The sequence below is a fragment of the Aegilops tauschii genome, chromosome 5, assembly GCF_002575655.3.
Source record: "Aegilops tauschii subsp. strangulata cultivar AL8/78 chromosome 5, Aet v6.0, whole genome shotgun sequence".
In the NCBI taxonomy this organism is placed as follows: domain Eukaryota; kingdom Viridiplantae; phylum Streptophyta; class Magnoliopsida; order Poales; family Poaceae; genus Aegilops; species Aegilops tauschii.
In genome coordinates, this window is record NC_053039.3 from 82,203,903 (window position 1) to 82,216,739 (window position 12,837).

The 12,837-nt window shown below is 49.0% G+C and overlaps 1 protein-coding gene and 1 long non-coding RNA gene across 8 annotated transcripts; both read left to right on the forward strand.

The window, feature by feature from the left end:
- Positions 1 to 2,816: 2,816 nt before the first annotated feature.
- LOC141022324 (uncharacterized) lies at positions 2,817 to 4,036 on the forward strand. Its single transcript, XR_012183606.1, has 2 exons — positions 2,817 to 3,288; positions 3,728 to 4,036. It is a non-coding gene; the product is annotated as an uncharacterized lncRNA (long non-coding RNA).
- A 1,263-nt stretch (positions 4,037 to 5,299) lies between these two features.
- Positions 5,300 to 12,401, forward strand: LOC109754321 (uncharacterized). 7 transcript variants are annotated; one of them, XM_020313226.3, is made up of 6 exons: positions 5,300 to 8,392; positions 8,575 to 8,978; positions 10,679 to 10,895; positions 10,983 to 11,059; positions 11,237 to 11,426; positions 11,530 to 12,401. In XM_020313226.3, exon 1 carries the CDS (start codon positions 5,315 to 5,317, stop codon positions 8,249 to 8,251), a length of 2,937 nt encoding a protein of 978 aa, XP_020168815.2. In that variant the 5' UTR covers positions 5,300 to 5,314; the 3' UTR covers positions 8,252 to 8,392; positions 8,575 to 8,978; positions 10,679 to 10,895; positions 10,983 to 11,059; positions 11,237 to 11,426; positions 11,530 to 12,401. The 7 variants fall into 7 exon arrangements, with proteins under 7 accessions (XP_020168815.2, XP_020168816.2, XP_073355984.1 ...); XM_020313227.3 differs by having other exon boundaries at positions 11,533 to 12,401; XM_073499883.1 differs by having other exon boundaries at positions 8,575 to 8,637.
- Positions 12,402 to 12,837: the final 436 nt, after the last annotated feature.

Here is a 12,837-nt window from a genome sequence, read left to right on the forward strand (position 1 = left end):
TATTGGAGAAGGAAAAAAGAAACATTGTGCATGGGCGCCTTGGTGATAACGGAACAGGTCTTGATTTGCTTCCATTTGGAGAGCTCCTTTTTGCTTACCTCACGGGTCAGTTTATCTGCCAAACCTACAACCTGCTCTCCCGTTTTCTTGCGAATTAACAACTTGCTTCTCTGACCTCCCTTGTGTCTGTTCCACGAGTGTTCGTTTACTTACGGAAAAAAGGTTTCCCCGCTTTATATTATAAAACAAACATCATCACATACATCTAAGCGAGCCGAACACACACGCCACCACGACACACACCAAACACACCCAAAGCTAGATACAAAGATGCTGAGCACCATCACACCACTCGGACACACCAAGCAAACATAATATGAGCTACGAAGAACCACTTGGAGCCACCGAAGGGGTGAGATGGACCATGACGAAGCAAGGACTCCAAGACGGTGCCTCCCAGAAGGATACGACCACGGATAGCCGCCACCGTCCAATCCACGGATCAAGTTTTCACCCGGAGCGACGCAGGGGGTGGGAGCACCACGACGGAGCCTTCAAGAAGGATACGACGTCCATGGACGCCGCCACCGACGGCCAGAAACTGGGCAAGTGATGAATCCCGGTGCTCGCACCCCGCCGACACACCCCTGCTCCGCCAACCACCCGTAGCCACGTCCCCCGCGAAACCATGGCTGCCCGCCCGCACCTGAGACGCAGATTCCGCCCCCGAACGCCACGCCTCCCGCCGCCAGGGCCGCCGCCCAACATCCAGACACCCCAAAGACCATCCAAAGAGATCAACTTTGCACCAAAGGAACACCACTGACCGACGAACCGCAGCATACATCCTGCCTTGAACATTGCCGGAGCTGCGACAGCCAACACGCGGCCGGGGAAAGGGGGAGGTGGGGGAGCGGACGCATCTGGACCGGCACACCCCTGTGCCAGTGACGGGGGCCCGAGCACGTCGGCGCCACCCATCCCTCCAGCCAGCCTCCCCACCGGACACACCCCTGTGCCGCCCCACCTCGGCGACCGACGCAGCACGGCGCAAGGCCACCGACGCAGACCCGACCACCGGCAAGGGGGACCCCAAGTACAGCCGCTGAACGCCAAGAATACTCACCGGGGAGCCCATCTGCCCTGCCGTCGTCGTCCAGCCGGCGGGACGACTGAATCCCGACCAGCACGCCCACCAGCCACCTCCGCTGCGCCTCCACCACCACCAGCCGAGGCCACGGTAGGGGCGGACGCCTGCAGCCCACGCCGTCCGCGGCCCTCGCCGGCAGGACCCAGATCTAGCCGAAGCCGCCGCCGGAGCCCTCCACGCACCACCTCTGCTGCAGCCCCTTCACATCACCGCCCACAACTCGCGTCGCCGCCACCAGCTGCTGCCGCCACGCCGCCTCGCCCCGAGCGAACGCCGCGCCGCCGCCCGACCCGGAAGCCCGCGCCTGCCGGACCGAGAGGGGGAAGGAGAGGGCCCTGTCGCCGCCAGCACTGGCCGGGCTTTGCCCGCCAGTACGTCGAGGCGGCGGCGAGGGGAGGGAGGCTCGAGAAAGGGAGGGCTGGAGGCGGCGCTAGGGTTTTCCCCCTGGGCGCGCGGGAGGGAGGGAGGGGGGGGGGGGTTTTTTGTCAAATCTATTGCCGAGATTTGGGACTGGGTTCTCATCTCTTTCTTTCTCCCTCTCCTCTTCTAAATTGCCTGCCTGCAACGACACGCCCTTGGATTTCTTGACGTGACAAGATCTAGAACACCAAAAGGTCCTAGCCAACCAAACACGCAAGAAAATGCATGGAAGAACCTTATATTTGCCTACGTGGCAGTATAAGTCCATGTCCTTATGGTTTTTTTTTTTTTGCTACACTACGGATAGCTTGGCAAGTCAAGTAATGATGACCACCGAGGTTGGTCAGCAATCGCTAGAGCATTGAAGATTGACGACATTCCTATGAACTCACGAGCATACACTCACCTCTATGAGCACAACACACACATCCTGCTTCTATGAGCGTCTCCAAGAGACTGAGCCGACACCAATTAATGTTTTGTTGAATAGATAAACACCTTGTGCGTTCCTGCGAAAATTTATAGCAATGAAATTAGCAAAAAATGCAAATTAAAAATACGATAATAATACCACACCACCTTCTCGTCGTGTGAAAACAAGCTTTGAGGTAAGTGAAGGTGGATGCACGTTATATTGACTTATTACACTAATATTTTTTTTACATTGTATAAACATTTTAAAAATCAGGCACATTTTTGGAAACATGTCAATATTTCTTCAAAATGGCGCATACATTTTTGTTAATGGAAATAAATATTTTTCTATTCTGTCTGGATATTTACTTACATTGTATAAACATTTTTTTAAGTTTCATGGACATTTTTTGAAACACGTGAATATTTCTTTAAATTGTCACCTAATTTTTTAGTGGAAATAAACATTTTTTTACATTGTATACACATTTGTAAAAGTTTTGCATACATTGTTTTTAAGTGCCGGAACCCTTTTTTAATTATCACGAACATATTTTTGAAAGTTATCAACTTTTTTTAAACTAAGCTAACAAATTTTCTATACTACGTTAACACTTTTCAAATTCATGGATCTAATTTTCTTAAGTAAATTTATGTTATGAATCTCTACTATCTAAAAGAAACGCAAGGTTCCGTTTCCCACCTTACGTCGCTCGTTTCGTCCATCCTCCCTGCGGGTGCACTCGCGATTGGTTTTATCACATCCTTCCTCATGTCGGTTTTGCATTGAAGACCTTCCTAAAACAACCACGTTGATTGATTCCCCTTAACCTTATCCCACCTCTGATATAGCCGCCGCCACAGTCTCCCCCATCTCGCGAACGACTCCCCGTTCATGATCTCTCGCCAGCGACGCCCTAACGTCACCGTAGCGCATGACACAGGGATTCGTCGTTGCCGCCCGCAGCTAATTTGCCCCTGGCGTCGAGGAGGGGGTCAGCAAGAGCTCATGTCCTCCCGGTGCTGCCGCCGCTGGGCTCGTCTCGTCAGGAGGACACGGTGTCGATGCCGCCGCCGGCGACGCCTCATTCTTCTTGAGGTCAATCGTGAGGGACTCCTGATTTTTGAACATGTGTGTTTCTTCTTGTGTTGCAGCCTGCAGGTCGTGCAGGTCGGGTATGCTGCAGCCTGCGAGATCCGAGGCGTGACGACATCGGTGATTATGTTCACCGTGGCCCAAGGTTAAGCCAGATCTGTGACGGAGGCATGGCGCAGGAAACCTACGCCGCATGGAGGCTACGGAGGTGCGTTGCCGCCGGAGACGTCTTGGCGTCATCTCCGATGAGTCCCCTTCTGATGTTTCTATATTTGGTGTTGGCTCTCCCTTCAATCAAATCCGTGGGAAGCTATTGCTACCGCTTTCAGTGGCGTAGCGGATGGCCGCTTTCAGTAACGCCTCGCAGATGTTGCTCCAAAGAAGAAAGGAGAAGTTAACCAAAGTTGACCAATATTCAGTACCTTTTTTTTGCGAATAGTACTAATAACATTACCTGCAAGTGCAAGCAAGGTGAACCACCGGTGCTTTGGCAAAAGAAAAGCAACACGATGCCAAAAGATTGTAGAATTACCATTGCATCACCCATCTTCTGAAACATACATGTCCCCTGTATCCTGCACTCCATTCCGTTCCTGTGAGTTTCTTTTGTTCTGAAACATACATGTTCTCTGTGACTTTTTTTGCAGATCCGCTGATGATATGCTTGGGCGCCAGATCTTCATGAATTGGTCAGTGATTGTATGAATATGAATTTGTAGTCTGACTAAGTTCTTGTTGCTCAATTATATGTGACCATGTTGCAACTGTATTTGCATGTGACGTTGGTTTGGCCAATAGACTTTTTTTTTAGATTCCCTGCTGGACCTTTTGGTAGTGTATTTAATTTTGATTGTGATGGAGTGGGACTTAAACTTCAAAGTATATTTGCATGTTAGTGTACCAAAATCTTAACTGACATTTTATATATAATGAGCAAAGAAACCTATGATCTCAAACATGCCACTGGTACAACCCATACTAAACTTGATTTGTTCTCTCAATATGGAGTGTTAATCTTCTCCTCTATATGGGCTTGGACGACACAAGCATGGCAAGTCTGGTTGGTGGAGGAGGAGGAAAATAAGAATGATTTAATAGTAAGAAAGGGAAGATAATGCTGCTTGAGATGTGCATGGGGATTCTGAATATATATGTTTGATACTTTCCCCTCATGACAGAGATTAGCTGAGGTTTGTGGTGTCCTCATAATATGCGGGGTTCCGTTATTCTATTATTTCACCCTAGGCCCCCGGTGCAACGCACGGGCAATTACCTAGTTATATGTAAAAAGGGGGGGGGGGAAACGTAATTTGAGTGGCATCAGCTTGATGACACACGTCTCTACTAGTCCGGCCCACCACCGGCTCCTTGTAGTGGCCTCGCGGGTGATGCAAACATAGGCGCACGCGAGTAAACCGTCAACCCTTTTTAAAACTTATCTTTTGAGAAAAAAAGCAATAAAGCGGACGTGCTACGTGTCAGCCGACTGATCTTTTTAAAAGATCGACCGAGCCACGAGCCGTCTGATCATGCAACAATAGCTTTGTTTCAGAAACATCAAGCGTCGCATCATAGACTATGTTCAGTAACACTAATGATGTTACAATCACGTGAGCTCGCAGACTCGCGCCTCCGTAACATCAGTGATGTTTCAGAAAAATGCAACACCGGGATGGCCGCGACGGCAGAGGCGGGCGATGGTGGCCGGGGACGGCTCGGAGGAGGTTGGCAGTGGCAATGCTGAGCTTGGGCGCTCCGCGGCGACACCATGGTGGTGAAGGCGACAGACGACCGAGGAGAGGGAGGAAGGGAGAGGATAGGCCGGCGACCGAGGGAGGAAGGAGGAGGAGATAGGGGAGAACCGACGACCAAGAAGAAGGAGAAGGAGAGCTTGCTCGCTCGCGGCGGCGGCGACACATTTGGTGGCTAGCATCTCTTAGTCGCCGCTGTGGGGTTCTCAGATGTTGCAACAACGCAGTTGTTGCGGTAGAAGAAGATTGCAACAACATCCCAATTGCAGACCTGGGCTATGAAGATCCGATGGTCACGAAGGCAATCGGCGCGCGCAGAAAGATCCATCGGTTTTTTTTTTGAGTGGCAGAGAGATCCATCGGGTGAACGGAAGCGTTTTCCTTTTACAAAAGCAGAGTAAATGGCCCAGCCCAGCCACGGCCCAACCACAAGTTCAAAGAAAAAAAGACTGAGTAACCACGAAACCCCATCAGTTTTAGCCCATGGGCTTGACGGGCACCAAGCGGAGACTTCCTTTCGGCCTACCAGCGTTCCTCCTCCGACCCCACTCCCGCACTCACAGGCCGGCAGTGGAGGCTCCCCTCCTCTCCCCTCCCATGGCGCCACCGCCCCAACCCCTCCACGCCTCATTCCTCTGCTCCCTCGCGCTCGCGCTCCTCCGCGCCGGCCGCCTCTCCGCGGCCTCCCACGTCGCCTCCACCCTCCCGGCCGCGTCCCCTCCAGATGCCCTCCTCCGCCGCCTCATCCCGGCCCTCGCCTATTCGGGCCTCGCCGCCGCCGCCGTCCGCTTCCGCCCCGTCCCCGGCGACCCGCTCTCCCTCAACTCCATCCTCCTCTCCCACTGCGCCCTCCGCTCGCTCCGTCCCGCGCTGGCCCTCCTCCGCTCCTCCGAGTCCGTGGACACCGTCAGCTACAACGTCGTCATCTCGGGCCTCGCCGAGCAGGGCCGCCACGGGGGCCTCGCCCCGGCCCTGCTCGCCGAGATGTGCAAGCGCGGCGTCCCGTTCGACGCCGTCACGGTCAACACGGCGCTCGTGGCGCTCTGCAGGGATGGCCAGGTGGAGGCAGCGGCGGCGTTGGCTGAGATGATGGTGAGAGGCGGGGGAATCCACAGGCTGGATGTGGTGGGCTGGAATGCTCTCATTGATGGGTACTGTAAGACGGGAGACATGGAGGCGGCGCTGGCAGCGGCCCAGAGGATGAAGACACAGGGGGTGGGAGTTGATGTGGTAGGGTACAATACCTTGATTGCTGGGCTCTGCCGTGCCGGCGAGGCTGATGCTGCACGGGACATGCTGGAGACAATGAAGAGGGACGGCATGGAGCCGAACGTGGTGACCTACACGATGTTCATCGCTGAGTGTTGTAGGACGAATGCGGTTGATGATGCCTTCAGTCTGTACGAAGAAATGGTGAGGATGGGTGTCCTGCCGGATGTGGTCACACTCAGCGCTCTGGTTGATGGACTTTGCAGGACCGGACGGTTCTCAGAAGCATATGCACTTTTCAGGGAGATGGAGAAGATTGGGGCTGCGCCGAACCATGTCACCTATTGTACACTGATTGATTCATTGTGGAAGGCGCGGAGGGGCAGTGAGTCGCACGGTCTATTGGGGGAGGTGGTCTCCAGAGGTGTGGTCATGGATTTGGTCATGTATACATCTTTGATGGACTGGTTGGGCAAGCAAGGGAAGATCGATGAAGTGAAGGACATGTTTCATTGTGCTCTGTCGGATAATCATACTCCCAATGGTGTTACTTATACCGTACTCATCGATGCACTCTGCAGAGCTGGGAATGTTGATGGGGCAGAGCAGATGTTGTTGGAAATGGAGGATAATTCTGTTCGTCCAAATGTAGTTACGTTCTCATCAATCATCAATGGTCTTAGTAAACAAGGACTGCTTGACAAGGCAACTGATTACATGAGGAAGATGAAGGAAAGGGGCATTGATCCAAATGTTGTGACCTATGGAACAGTTATTGATGGCTTCTTCAAGTACCAGGAGCAAGAAGCAGCTCTTGACTTGTACCATGAAATGCTGTGTGAGGGTGTGGAAGTTAATAAATTTATTGTTGATTTGCTGGTGAATGGTCTGAGGAAAAATGGGAAAATGGAGGAAGCTGAAGCATTGTTTAGAGATATGAATAAACGTGGTATGCTGCTAGACCATGTAAACTACACCACTTTGATAGACGGGCTCTTTAAAATGGGTAACATGCCGGCTGCCTTCAAAGTTGGTCAAGAGTTGACGGAGAGAAACTTGTTGCCTGATGCTGTTGTCTATAATGTGTTTGTCAATTGCCTTTGTATGCTTGGGAAATCTAAGGAAGCAGAATCAATTTTGAAAGAGATGCAAACTACAGGTTTAAAACCTGACCAGGTGACATATAATACTATGATCACTGCACAGTGCAGGGAAGGGAAGACTGCCAAAGCTCTAAAACTCCTCCATGAAATGAAGAGGAGTTCCATAAAGCCGAACCTCATCACATACAGTACACTTATTGCGGGTCTTTTTGAGGTTGGGTCTATCGAGAAGGCGAAGTTTTTGTTAAATGAGATGGCTTCTTCTGGATTCTCTCCGACCTCTCTGACTCATCGAAAGGTGCTGCAAGCATGCTCCCAAAGCGGGAGACCAAACGTGATTTTGGAAATTCATGAATGGATGGTGAATGCTGGGCTTTCTGTTGACATCACTGTCTATAATACACTTCTGCGTGTTTTATGTTACCATGGAATGACAAGAAAAGCTACAGTTGTCTTGCAAGAGATGTCGGGAAGAGGAATTACTCCAGACACCATCACATTCAATGCTCTAATTCTCGGTCATTTCAAGAGCACCCATGTAGACAATGCCTTTGCTACTTACGATGAGATGCTTCGCCATGGGGTCTCACCGAACATAGCTACATTCAACACGCTCTTGGGTGGGCTTGAGTCAGCTGGAAGAATTGGAGAAGCAGATAAGGTGCTGAATGAGATGAAGAGAAGGGGCATTGAGCCCAGCAATCTGACTTATGACATACTGGTCACGGGATATGGAAAACAAAGCAACAAAATCGAAGCAATGCGGTTGTATTGTGAAATGGTGGCTAAAGGCTTTCTTCCAAAAGTAAGCACATACAATGCACTCATAAGCGACTTCGTTAAAGTGGGAATGATGAGTCAAGCTAAAGAGTTGCTCAACGAAATGAACAAGAGGGGTGTTCCACCCACATCCTGCACTTACGATATTCTTGTGTGTGGATGGGCGAAGCTTAGAAATGGAACAGAGGTGAGAAAATTGCTCAAAGATATGAAGGACAAAGGATTTAGTCCCTCGAAAGGCACTCTTAGTTCTATATGCAGAGCATTTTCAAAACCAGGAATGACCTGGGAAGCTCGGCGTTTACTTAAAAAGCTTTATAAGGTTTAGGAGTGTCAAGCATTGATTTCTCATGTACCAAGCAAGCATAGATGATGGTCTGATTGAGACTGTTGTTTGTATGACCGCGGCTTGCGACACTCCGTCAAACGTGACAAGAAGCTACTGGCAGAGATAATCACCGAGTCACCTGTAAGTATGTCTGGTTCTCTGTTTAGTTGGGTTGAATTTAATTTAATCAGTTCAATGTAATGTTGTTGTTGTGGTGTTTTTTATCTATAAGTAGTTAACAGCTGTCTTAACACGCTTTGTATGACGGTGCTGCTTCAGTAGCAAGTGTGGTGATGCTTATCTCGCAGAATTTACTTTTGCAGGATGACCCTTGGAGTGAGCGGAAGATCATGAATTATGTGAAAAGATCCCCCCAGGCTCCAGAGGCATGTGATGTTGGCATTTTGTTTCCTTTTATTTGGAGGTAATAGCACTGCAGGTCCCTGAACTTGCACAGCATGTGATGGTTTGGTCCTTGTACTTACAAAAGCAGATTATTTCATCCCTAAACTTGTCATGGAGGTGCAAGTTTGGTCCTGGGCCAATCACAGCTCGCCAAGTGGATGCCAAGTGGACTAACTTGTCAGCGGGCTGCATTTTGCACTTAGGCCCCTGCCTTCTTCTCTTATCAACCCGCAGTGCACCACCAAGTGGCACCTGTGTTGGTATATTCTTTGGAATGTTCTTTGGAATTCTGTTGAAAGGTTATGCTGAAGCTTTCTGAAAGGTATATGCCTAATTAAGTTTTCTGAAAGGTGCATGCTGAAGTTTTCGTTCGGCCTTCCATTGTCACCGATTAGGTCCTAACTAATTCCCTTGGTGCAATTCTTGCAGAATTGCTGAACAACAGATAACCTGTCCACTTGTCTCTAGGAATGGAACCTGTACTTAACCAAGATTATTTATAAGATGGACAAAACATAACAGACCTAAACGGTCTTATATTAGTTTCCAGAGCTAGTGTTCTCTCGATGCGTCCGAAAGAATCAGATGAACCTGTACTCTTGTAGTTCCCCAAAAATAAGATGGAGAAGGGACGGCATCTTCTCTGTAGCAGCTGCTCGTGCTCTGTCAAGATAATAAGGTAGCACTAGTTGTGCTGTGATGAGCTAGTTAAACTAGTGCATGTTGACAAAGGGGTTCACCAAAAAAATTGAACTGAATGTTACTAGTAGACGGTCCAATTCTTCTATGTTGGGGTGGCTGGGTTTTATACTACTATATGCATTTTTCTTTGTCATAATCTACTACTACACGCCAGGCACAGGCAGAGTTTCCACGGGTCCTCGCTCGCAGTGTTTGTTAACTGAGCTGACACCTCACCTAATAACTGAACCAAAGCCCTTACTGTACACGTCGTGCATTCCTGTTTTGAGTTTTAAAACTCTGACGGAAAACATCGACGGAGAATTGTTCAGAAACGCGTGGGCGTGGGTTTCCCCTGCCCTGGCAAATTACACTAGCACACTCGGTATTTTCCTTTTTTCACCTTAAAAAAAGAAGAACCCCGGCCTCTGCATCGATCTATGCACACAGACACGGCCAACCAATCATCGTTAATATGCATCGACAACTACAACATCAAACATTTGTCAAATCAAAAAGCCTAGATCACTACAGAACAGAGCATCTGCAATTTTCACAAGGCTAACTCGTCATCGTAGGCGTAGCTACCGCTGGCCACGGAGCTGATCTGCACCTCGCCGTCGTCGTCGTCGTGGATGACGTCGACGAACACGGCATCCTCCTCCTCCCCGTACTGCTCGGCCGGGACCGCCATCGGGAGGAGGACGACGTTCGGGTCCGCGGCCGGCGCGCCGTTGCGGCTGGCCTTGAGCTGGTCCTCGAACATCTTCTGCACCCTCTTGCCCTGCTCCTCGATCCTCACCTGCAGCCTCCGCTGTATCTGCCGCCAGCAACACCAACCAAGTTAGACAAATCACATATACTTTTCACTGACAGGCATGCATCAGGGCCTAATTTTCTCTTTGGTACGTAGTATATGTGTATATATATGGCGACTTGGCAAGCACACCTCAACTGGGCATATACCTTTCAGAAAGCTTCAACATACACCTTTCAACATAATTTCAAAGAACACAGGTGCCACTTGATGGTGCACTGTGGGTTGATAAGGAAAGAAGGCAGGGGCCTAAATGCAAAATGCGGCGCGCTGACCAACTAGTCCACTTGGCATCCACTTGGTGAGTTATGATTGGCCTAGGACCAAACTTGCACCTCCATGACAAGTTCAGGGATGAAATAATCTGCTTTTGCAAGTATAAGGACCAAACCATCACATGTTGTGCAAGTTCAGGGACCTGCAGTGCTATTACCTCTTTTATTTGTATTGCTAGTTGCTAACATATTCCTTTGTGGTATGTGATTCTAATAATTCCATGTTTCCCTGCACTGCTTGCTTTCCAGATGGCCACATTTCTGTAACAGAGGAGTCGTGAAGGAGGTGCACCCTGCTCATATGAACCTTGTCAAAGTTATTACTCCCTTCTCCGAGTGAAATTAACTGACGCGGCTTTAGTACAACTTTGTACCAAAGTTGTTTTCAAGTTGCGTCAGTTAATTTGGATTGGAGGGAGTATCAGTTTATCTGTGAAGAGCTACCCTTCATTCGTAAGGAGCAGATGTGAGCTTCTGAAATTATTGGCTACCGCACGTGTTCTCCTTTTATTTGTTTTGCTAGTTGCTAACGTTGTGAATCTGACGGTACAAGGCATGTTTAGCCAGCAGCCTGGTAAACACCATTATTGAACTTCTGAGAAGCAAGCAGCAGATATCATTTACAACCAGGTGACTATTATGAAGTTTGATACACTTTGTTTTCTGAACAATCATATTCATGGTTGTTTTGTGTTTTACTCTGTTCTCTCATCAAACACTAATACTCTTGGAACTGGCACCTGATTGATAGGATCATGGAACTGAATGCATCTCTCACGTGAAACTTCAACCTCTCTGTCTGTGTAGGTTCTAAGGCAGTGAGGCTTCTGACGGAGAAAATCGCAGGAGGCTTCTTCTCCTTTACTCTGCCTGGCCGGAGCACAGGAGGAGAGCAACCAGAGGTGGCGGCTCGCTGCTCTGGGGTTCTTCAGCATAGATTGTTCTTGGATGTGCCGTTTAGCGACCGGCTGCTGCAGTGCTGCTACTACACCTCCTGGTGCGTTTATATTTGTTGTGTAGGTCTATTTGCATTGGGTAGAAGTTCTTTTTCTGTAATCGTGGGTTGATTGGTACTAAATCGTGTGTAAGTTTGCCTCCAGCAGGCCATAGCAACAGTGATACGAGATCCTGACAGACCGGACAAATTCACATGGCCATGTGCCGCCTCTGGAACCTACTCGGCGATATCCACTTGCAACCGGCTGTGCCAAGAACTACCGGTATGCCATTACGCCTCTGCCATATGGAGAAGTTGGGCGCCACTCAAGTGCAAGATCTTTACTTGGTTAGCTGCACAATACCGGATTTGGACATCGGACAGACGTGCCCGGCATGGGCTGCAAGACACGGCCTCGGCATGCTTCACTTGCCTGCAAGAGGAAGACAACGTCGACCATATTTTCATGCAATGTGTCTACGCACAAGAAACGTGGCACTGCTGTCTTGATGCTATACAACTGCCGATCCAGAGGCCAGCGACAACGGACACATTCTTGGGATGGTGGATGCTCCACGGACAGCAATTCCGCAAAGCTGGGAAAAGATTTCTACTCCTTTGTTATTTGGACAGTGTGGTCCTTGTGGAAGCAAAGAAACGCTTGCGTCTTCGCCCGAGTGGAGCAGCAAATGGACGCGCAAACGTTGGCCGGTAAAATTCTAGATGAGATCAAAGAATGGAAGCTGGCACTTGGTTGGCCGGTAAAATTCTAGATGAGATCAAAGAATGGAAGCTGGCACTTGGGGTGGTTGGAGGATTACAACGATTTGTGAGAGAGTAGGTTCTTGTTGCTAGTTGGAGTGAGTGGGTTATGGTCTCGGGTTGTTCGCAACTCGATTGATCTCTTGTAAATTGTGGTTTCTTTCTTCTATAAAAATACGGTACGCAATTTCGAAAGAAAAAAGCATGACAGAGATAAATAGTGTACAGAAATCTAATGGTAGCATATTACTCCTATTTACCATTTAAAGCAAAGCTTACATATAGTCAGGACTTGAGCTCAGGATCGATCACACCCGTATCCGTATCAAAGATTCCAAGATGGGATGTGATTCGATAGTCGATACGCTCTCTGGTGGTGTCACCAATTAAAGCCCATGTGGCAGACCAGATCCGTGGAATTCAAATTGGGTTATGCAATGAGTTACTACAGGTAGGATCGAAATTGTGAGGTGTGCGATTATGCCAGGCCTCTTTCATTTGCATGAATTTCAAAACTCGGGAACAAGAAACATACATTATTGAAATTTTGAACTAGAGAGTGTTTGTTGCCACACAAAAAAAGAATTATAAAAAAAGGTTGAAGTGGGTGCTAGATTTCTCATGGAATGTGGTATAAATGATTTCTTAGAAAAAAAATCCTATAGGATCCAACCCTTCGAATCAAAGGACCCAACATAAAAAGAAACTA